This window comes from Hippocampus guttulatus, chromosome 2 (genome assembly GCF_054856545.1).
Source record: "Hippocampus guttulatus isolate MCC_2025c chromosome 2, RoL_Hgut_1.0, whole genome shotgun sequence".
Lineage (NCBI taxonomy): Eukaryota > Metazoa > Chordata > Actinopteri > Syngnathiformes > Syngnathidae > Hippocampus > Hippocampus guttulatus.
Window position 1 is genome coordinate 28,050,462 of NC_141262.1, and position 9,964 is coordinate 28,060,425.

Sequence of the window (9,964 nt, forward strand, 5' to 3'; positions counted from 1 at the left end):
TTCAACAAATAATCACTCACTTAGAATTTTATGGCTGTTCCAAAAAAAGCTGGTACGGGTGGCAAAAAAAGATCAAGTTGGGCAATGCTCATCAAAGACCTGTTTGGAACATCCCACAGGTGAACAGGCTAACTGGGAACAGGTGGGTGCCATGACTGTCTCAAAAAGGACAGGAGTCATTCACAAACTGGGGCAAAGTTCACCGCTTTGTTAACCACTGCGTGAGAAAGTAGTAGAATAGTTTAAAGGCAATGTTTCTCAATTTAGGCATGTCATCATCTACGGTCCATGATATCATCAAAAGCCCCAGAGAATCTGGAGAAATCACTGCACGGAAGCAGTGAGGTCAAAAAAGCAACACTGAACGCTCGTGACCTCTCGGGCCGAACCGGATCAACAAAACGACATCAATGTGTCATGGACATCATCACATGGTCTCAGGAACACTTCAGAAAACCAACGTCGGTCAATCCAGTTGGGCGCGACATCCGTCGGGGCAACTTCAAACTCTATACTATGCTAAGCAAAAGCCATTTATCAACAACAGCCAGAAACGCCAACGGCTTCCCTGGGCCGGAGCTCATCTAAGATGGCGCCAAGTGGAAAAGCGTTCTGTGGTCTGATAAGTCCATGTCTCACATTGTTTTGGGGAAATTGTGGATGTCTTGTCCTCCGGACCAGAGAGGAAAAAGGACCATCCAGACTGTTCTGGCCAGAAATGTTCAAAAGCCAGCATCTGTGATGGTATGGGGCTGCGTTAGTTCCAATGACATGTTTAACTTACACACTCTGTCTTCCATTTTCCAAATGACATTGTTCAAAGTTGTGCTGGTCCCGCCCCCCCCCCCTCCAACTTTCTTCATTTCTCCAGATACCGAATAAGCTTTGAAATATTTTTCCCAACATTAACTTGCATCAACTTCCATTTGAAATCAATTGGCCAGCTCTACCATTTACTTTCCAAAGGCTCATTGGCAATTGTTCTTTCCCACACAAATCAACCAGTCACTTCTGCGTGCGGTTGGACAGCATAAATAATCATGGTTGAGGACAAAAACCAAAACACAGGACAAACATTTTGTCCGTTGGATGAAAACGGACAAATTCCTCTCAAAACCACTACAACGTTGAAAGTGGCTTAGCACTTCCCTACTGTAGCTGAATGACAGGAAATGCTCATCATACAATACAATAAATCAGGGCTTTCACAACAGCTGTAACAAAGCGCTTAACAAAAAAGTTAAAGTAAAATAATAAACACAACACATAACATAAAACACGGACAGTCGTGCAGTCCTAACCACCTTTCCGTCACACGCTTTGTTGTTTGAAGCAGTTTGAGATGAAAGGAGAGAATCAAAGTGTCCTTTAACCAGTGGATCAGAGACGTCGTGCTCAAAATGTGCACACGTCGGCTACAAGCTAAGTTTCAAAGTCAACAAGAAGCTAAGAGATTGGAAATGGAAATCCATTTCAATTCCAAGCAGCGACTCTCGGCTCCAAATACGCATCGGCGCTCTGCGCCAACGCTCCTCTCTCCTCATCCTCAACTTCAGCAGCCATCCATCCAGCCGCACCAACGCCGACTGTCCAACAGCGGCGACATCTCCACTGAACAAAACGGGCTTGTGAAAAATGCTGCCCATTACAGGCGCAAAAAAACACTAGCGCCCCAGGTCTGTCCAGCACCGACAGTCAATACGGGCAGAAGGACTTCATGTTTTCTGAATGAAGCATCCTGAATGTGAGGGGACGTCGGGGGACGAAAAGCTGCTGACACAGAAGTCACAGTCGCTTGGCAAGCCGTACAACATCGGCCAGAGGAAACGCTCTCGGAAGAGGACAATTCATGCTAGAAAGACGCCGAGGTGCTCTAAAGCGAGCACCAGTGGCGAGCTATCCGCCGCCCGTGCCATTCGCACTCATTCTCTGCTGTGTACTCGACTGCCTTCGCCAACATCATCACCACCGAGAGCACTTTGGTCTCCATTAAACATGACGGGGGGGGTCTGACTGTTCCGTCCCATAGCACCAAGCAAACGCCGGAATCCCGTTTGAAGAATTGACTGGAGGCATCTCAAACCGTGCTCGAGTCAGCAAAACAAACAAAAAATAAACTACCGTATTTTTGTCCCTTTGAATAATTGTGGGGCGTGTTCGACCGGTTAGCACATCGTCTCACAGTACAGGTACAGGGTTCATGTTTGCATGTTCCCTCCATGCCTGTGTGGATTTTCTCCAGGTATTCTGTTTTCTTCCCACGTCCCAAAAACTTGCACAGTAGGTCAATGGAACACTCCAAATTGTCGCTAGCTGTGATTGTAATCGCGAAAGATTGTCCGTGTTCTGTGTGCCCTGAGGATTGGCTGGCAACCGGTTCAGGGTGTTTCCCCGCCGACTCCCCCAAGTCGGCTGACTCGGCTCTAGCGCACACGCGACTCTCGTGAGGAGAAGCGGCTAGAAAATGGACAGATGAATAATCGCGATTAATTTTTTTTTCATCATCGAGCAGCCTTATGTATGTGTTCCAACTGTGTTTGTGCATAAATATGTTATTTGAAGGTATACCGCTCCTGGGGCTTGAGGCCAATTTCCTGTTAGCACATCAATGGGATTTTGCATTCACTTTAGCATTAGCACTAACGATGTTTTGAAAACAAAGCATGTCCTGTCTTTCAATATACAATGTGTGCAATTATTTTTGCAGTGTACTCCAAATGGGAAGTCATTAACAGGTAAAGCACACAATGTTTTAAAGATGGAGAGGCCAAAATTGAAATCAGGATTATATTTTGATTCATGATCATAGACTGCTTTTGTGGTACGCAGGTTTGGCTTTCCAAGTGAACACATGGCACTTTATCTTGGTTTTTAAGGGTGAAACGATCACAAACCTTGGGCATACTCTCTCTTGATCCACACCCCTGCTTCATGGTTCGGCAGCAGAAATTGGCTTCATTTTTTTTTCTTCAATCAAATTATTTCAGTTATTTGATTATTCATTGCATTGCTGACAAGTGGCTTTGGTCTCAGGAAATTTGAACATGAAATCCGAGGCAGTGGCAGATTTGGTTTTCAGTCATAACAACTAATGGATACCAAGATGAATGACAATTCGCTGTCAATAAATCGTCAGACCGCAGTGCCGGTGAGCTAACGGTCGGACGCCAATGAATGTGCTCCTGTACGTCCATCTTCCAAGCCCTTTTGACAGGGTGGGGAAGGCGCTCAAGGTGGGGGTTGTGGAGCTGGCTTTTTAGCTCCGGGCCGAGCCTCTGCCACCATAAAGGTCAGCGCTTCGACATCTGCTGCTCTCTCTGAACCCCGCCTTTCTTGAAAAAGAGAAGCCGGCAAGCGGAGAGGACCCATGGGGAATGGACGCACGCGCGCGCACACACAAAACTGCTCGCTCCGCACCCACCTTCCCAATCGACCGCAGAAGCGCACGCTGACACAAACATATACTACGCAAGGAAAGAAAGAAAGGCCCTGCTTTTTTTTTTAAAAAAACACAATAAACCACCGAAGCGGTAATCGGCCCACGCCGAAGTCAGAATGAACCAATCACATTCAAACTCATGTCAATTGGGAGTCAAAAACCGCCACTATTTTAACTATCTCTGATGAGACCTTAAAGTTTCAACGTTCTAGTAGGCTTTTCCTGACATTTGTTGCTTTCTTGTAGACAGATGCCTTAAGGTTTAGTGCCAACAGTGATGAGGATTTGGAACCGTTTCTAGTCACAGCTGAACTAAAAGTGCCCCTAAAAATGGTGTTACCACTGCCAAGCGGCACTGTGGTGTGATGTGATGCTCTTTTGGTCAAATGAGAGCTGTATGCGATGTAAGTACAGAGCTAAAAACGATAAAAACAACTTTGTTTCTGCAGGATTTTTGTTTTCTGGAAAAAAGAAGACTATTCTCATAAAATAGCTGATTTTCTTTTTTTTTTTTTTTGACGAGAAATAGGTCTACATTTTCATGTTGCTACTGTTGCCCCCCCCCCAAAATTAACACTTTATTTTCATAATGTTCCATTTTTATTCAGTAATAAAAATTTCTGTAAAAAGAAAACAAAATGCAATTTTATTCTTGTACAAATTCTACGATTAAAAAGATAGACAAAATTTTTCACAAAATTGCTCCCTTTTATTCTCAGTGGGGGGGATATAAAACTGCTTATTCTCGCAAGCTTAAAAAAATAATACATTTGTAAGACTGATTCTATTTTCTGAAATAATACAATATTTGGATAGTATCGCTGCCTCTTTTCGCGAACAAAAATTCTACTTTATTCTCATAACAGTGCAACTTCTTTCCATCCCCCCGCAAAAAAAAAACTCTTAAGATTGTATTTTTCTGTTTCAAATACGTTTCTCGTCAGAGTGAGCCTTTTTTTCTCAAAACTTTCCTTAAAACATACATATACCTTCTTTTCAGTATAGTCCTAATACGCTTAATAACCCTTTTCAACCCTTAAAGACAAAAAAACAGAGCAAGAGATATCATGCGGACAGGTGGCCCACCACCCAGACCTGACCCCAGTGCCCTCTAACATGCTGCCCCTCCCCCCCTGAACTGAAGAACCCCTCACACACACTTCTATAAACACAAACGGACAGCTTCAATGAGACAAGCATATTATCGTCCAATATAGCTTTGTCTGTACGACATCAAAAAAACGCGAGCGCCAGCGACAAGGAAAAATTTGACACCTCCACGATGAAGGGTTGCGCGTTTCCCACCAATTGATCACAAGTACAAGTTTCCCCATTAGGAGCCCAATGCTGACATGTGAAAGTATCACGGATGTGTTACCTGGTGGCACTGGGTGAGCAGGCTTTGAGCACAAAATTCAGAGCGACTGTGAGCAAGTGGTGTGTGCCACATTTGTCATTTTTATAGGGCATGTAAAGAGAAAGTCCCCCCCCCCCCCACAGTATACATGGCAAGTTCCACTTATCAGTATGTTTCTTTGAGACAACAGCAATATTTTAAGGCGCAAGCTACAGTAGCCCATCGGGTCATTATGTCATTGCAAGCACCACGTGATGTAAAAAAGATTAGGGCTGGACAATATATCATCGCGATAATGGCCCATGTAATATGCATATCGCAAAGACATGCAATAACTTTCATATGACCGGTCCAATGCTATCTTCAATGTACGTCACCATCCAATATGTGAACAGCACCTATTCTTGTGGGATAGCTACATTTTTCTCAAACAATCAGAAATTCTCATTAGCGGTTGTACTTGATAAAAACACATGTAAGATTATCAGAAAAAAAAAATTTTTTTTTCATCACAAGATTGTTACATTTTTTTTTTAAAAACTGACTATCTTTTGAAAAAAAAATGCTACTTTCCCCCCTTATAAAATCAGACTAAATTTGAGACAGAGAGATTTTTAAAATCTGACCATTCAGATGAGATTATTACTTTTTCCTGAATAAATCACTTAATTTTCATAAAATTGCGACTTTTCACCCTAGAAAAATATTACCATTTTGTATGATTCATACTTTTTTCCTGAAAAACAACTTTATTTTTGGACATATACAAATAAGATTATATTTTCATAAAACTACATTTTCCTGTCACTTTTTTTTTACCATTTCGTCAGACTGCTCCTGTTTTTCTCGAAAAGCAACTTCAGTTTTGTATGATTTAAACTTTTTTACCCTAAAAAAATACGAGTATTTTTGTAAGACTGGTAGTTGTTTTCTTTTACAGAAAAACAACTTTATTCTCAGTAGCAAGATTGCCCCCACCCAAAAAATCAGACTTTAATCTCGTACTTTTTTCTACGTGAATAAAGCTATTATTTTCAGATTTGTCGGCTAATTTTCTAGGACAAACGACAATATTTTCGTCAGATTTACAAAGCAACGTGATTCACTCGGACCTTGCTAGCCGGCGTCCATTATCGGACTACTCACTGCCCATATGCAGCCCTACTTCCCCTACTTGGTTGCGGGAGCACGTTGGGCAAAACAAATCCGAGGGGACGCCGTTTTAGTCGGACACTTTCCAGCGCGTGTCCTCGGGAGTCTCTCTTGATTTTGTTGTCGTTTTCATTAGCTGGCTAGCACAAATGCTAACAGCTCGCGTGAGGCTAGCCCACTGAACACCGCAGCAAACAGTGGGTGAGAGTGAGGAAAAAAAGACGCTTAACACATTGGAACAAAGAAACGACGTTGTACGATGAACGCAGCAGCGGGGAAAGTGCCCGCGGAGCCGGGCGAAAGCAGACAAATACGCGGCGGAGCCACGCTGAAGGACTCGGATTCACTTGAACTCCCCGAAGAAAGCCCCCGAATCTCAGACTCACCCTGTCACAACAGGCGCCATCTTCCACAAACTCTCACCAAAACTCCAATACTCGCGATATCCTTTTCCCCCCCTTTCTTCTTCTTTTTTTGCGCCTCTCCCCGCAGCCCCGGCAATCCGTCGAGACAACAAGAGGCCGAATGGAGGTGTCGGGACGAGGGAGAAGGGAGAAAGGGGGTGGGTAAGGAGACACAAGAGAAGGGGAGGCCACACTTTGGCGAGGGGGGAGCGCTGCGAGAGTGAGCGAAAAGGGCAGACGCCACAACAACAGGCGTGGGAAACTTCCGAGATCACGCGAGAGCTGCAAAAACTCTCACAATAGGCCAGCGCTAAGGGCTCGTTCGCTCTCGCGAGACTTGTCCCCGATGCTTTTCCCACGTGTGTACCCGCGGTTGTAAATCAGCGGAGAAAGGCGCTTGTGCATTTTGTTCGAAAATACAGTGGTGCCTTGACCACGTTGATCAAATCAATTCGACCACTGAGATGGATTGAAATGACACTCCTCCTTCCCAGCTCCCCACAACTAGCATAGTTTAATTGTTACATACTTTAAAGAAGAAAAACACCACTTTATTGTCAAATATGAATGTGTCAAATATATATGAACATAAAAAATTCTTGTAGTTCAATGTAAACTGACTGAAGTTGCATTTATTTGTTGTCCTGCACACAAATGGAATAAATCTGCCAACAGAACTGAAACCATCCCAGAGTGTAAATACTTTTAAATCCACTTTAAAAACTTTGCTCACCCCCACCCCCTTGGATTAAGGTCCTCGAAATACATTTTTTTCCTTCTAGTTATTTTAGAAACCTATTTTTCATTTTTAAACGTTTTTTTTTTGTTTTGTTTTGTTTTCTGTTTAAGTGGTGTCATTCTGGTTATGTAAGCTACTTTTGTTTTCTCTGCTTTGCGTCTGAATGTCGTTAACTATGTGCTCCAAAACAGAACTATTGTCATAAGATTGCTAATGGGGTGCACGAATCACTGAGGGGTGTGGAAAAGCGCCCGGTGAATCAGATCTTCAAAGTCAAATCAGAATGAATCTTAACAATACTGTTGCTGGCGCTCTCCAGACTTGAATGTGATGGCTGGCTCGATATTTGTGACGCTTTGGAAAAGTTCCCAAGCTGATGAACGTTCAATGAAACCGTTAAGCAAGCCCATCCCGTCAGCGCCTGTGTTGTTCGTTTGCTCCCGGCAAACGACAAAAAGCTCCAACGGACGACAACTTCAGCTCTGGAGCGTCGGCCCCTACGCAAACTGGCTTCAGGGGCTCCATTTTCAAAATATTCACAAGGTCCCCCTGGAAATGACCCCACTGATCCTTAGAGTTGAAGTTGGATCCCTACAAACATGTCACAAACTGACCTGGGGGTCGACCGTATGTCAAGGAGGAGGAAGAATAGAACCGTTTTTTTTTTTAACACTGGTATGCGGCCGGCTGTTCATTTGAGGTGGGAATCGACCCAAATGAGGACAAGCTCTCTACAAATGGATTCGTGGCCGGAGCAAAACTGATCAACGGGTTCACACCATGTGTCGAGCGGGCCCCCCCCCCACCCCCCCCCCACCCCCCCCCCCACACAACTCCAAGCACAATCCCCCAATAGGGCAACATTGCGCTTCCCGTTTGAAACGGGGGAAACAATAGCGCGGGCACACGTGAACGGCCCATACAGGGCAGATTAGGGCATTTGCCATCACATCGGGGAGTCCCATGACCAGGGAAACCCCAGTGAAAGTACAAGGCGGGCCATTATTTGCGTGGTGGCGTGGGGGCTTTCAAGGTTGAGACTCTCCTCCCCGACTTCCAAGGAGCATTCCAAAGTGGCCCTCTGTGAGGTGAGCTGTCTCTCCCGCAATAAACACGTCGGCTCATTTTGCTTTATCAGGAAGCCGTAAACCTTCATGTAGGTCTCTCCCTGCATTTGTTGTGTTTCGGCCAGCCCTCATTTCAATCTGTTTACCATCTTTGTCCGCGGTAGCCGTCCCTCGGAGCGGGAGTCTTCCCGACTTCAAAGTAAATACTCGGAGACCACACCGGTGGCCAGTTAATGCTCTCATTTGTTAGGAGCCTGCAGCTTTGTGTGGCAGGGGTGGAGAGCACCAAAAAACTCTCATCCATTGAATTTTTTTTCCCCTTTATAGAGAAATATACTCGAAATATATTGTTGGTTCATACGTGCCCCGCAATGGACTGGCGGCCATTCCAACGTGGCCACGGTCGCTCATTTACAGGCAAAGATTCGGAGTCTCATCCCATTCTTCTCATTAAGGGCGAAACAATTGGTTGCAATAGCGAGGCGGCCAAGCGGAGTGATCCTGACTAAGCCGTAAGCCTCCAGTCGATAAAGCCACTCCGATTGACTGCTGAAGATGGCGGCTCACAAGGAGAACAGGGAAGCGTTCCAGTGGAAGGCTCGGCTGCAATATGGATCACCTGCTCACAACATTACATGGAAAAAGATTGCTACTTGGGTCTGGAATAATATGTCACTTTTTTTAAGATTGCTCCATTTTTTTTCTTGAAAACAACTACATTCTATGAAGATTTATTTTTTAGTTATTTTTTTTGGCACGAAACCTGACTATTTGTGTCCATCCATCCATTTTACGAACCGCTTGATCCTCACTAGGGTCGCGGGGGGTGCTAGAGCCTATCCCAGCCGTCTTCGGGCAGTAGGCGGGGGACACCCTGAATCAGTTGCCAGCCAATCGCAGGGCACACAGAGACGAACAACCATCCACGCCCACACTCACACCTAGGGACAATTTAGAGCGTCCAATCAACCTGCCATGCATGTTTTTGGAATGTGGGAGGAAACCGGAGCACCGGGAGAAAACCCACGCAGGCCCGGGGAGAACATGCAAACTCCACACAGGGAGGCCGGAGCTGGAATCGAACCCGGTACCTCTGCACTGTGAAGCCGACGTGCTAACCACTGGACTACCGGGCCGCCACTATTTGTGTGATGTTGCTAATTTTATTCTCAAAGACATATGTTATTCTCATAAGACAGTTACCCCCTTTCCCCCCCCCCCAAAAAGCTGTAAAAAACTAGCACTCTTAAGAGGCAATTTCTGCTTTTTGAGAGGATCAAAACTACAAGACTAAAGTCGGGTTCTTTTGAGAAAAAAGAAAGTGATTTATGATGCTAGAGCTAGGCATTTCGAGGAAAACAAAGAAGCAAATCTTAAAATAAAGCTGGGGTTTTTTCAAGAAAAAAGAAGTATGAAAAAAGAAGTAAGAGGAGGGCGGAAATAGAGTTGTATTTTCCTGAGGAAAACAAAGACAGCAATCTGAAGAGAATGAAGTTGTCACAACCTTATGTGAATAGTGTCACATTTTTGCGGAAAAAGAAAATCAAATATTACAAAAATGATGTCTTTTTTTTGTTGTTACATAAATAAGGATGTGTTTTTTTTCCAGGGGAAAAAAAGAGCAATCTGACAAGCAGGTGTGTTTTTTGGGGGAGGGGAGGGGGGGCGAAATAGCTATTTAAAAGTAGCACTCTTACAAGAATAATGTCAATTTTTTCTGGGAAAAGTAGCAATTTTTCAAGAAAATATCAAAATTAGTCATCTATGAAAAAATATATTTCTGAAGAAAAAAAGTGATAACCATTC

At 44.2% G+C, this 9,964-nt stretch overlaps 1 protein-coding gene across 1 annotated transcript in view; it reads right to left on the minus strand.

Annotated features, from left to right (window-relative positions):
* The window catches only part of rbpjb (recombination signal binding protein for immunoglobulin kappa J region b), a 30,485-nt gene extending 23,873 nt beyond the window's left edge, over positions 1–6,612 (minus strand). Inside the window, exon 1 of the mRNA XM_086105254.1 lies at positions 6,335–6,612. Within this exon, the coding sequence (XP_085961380.1) occupies positions 6,335–6,354 (20 nt within the window). The 5' untranslated portion in view covers positions 6,355–6,612. The remainder of the gene's footprint in view (positions 1–6,334) is intronic.
* Positions 6,613–9,964: the final 3,352 nt, after the last annotated feature.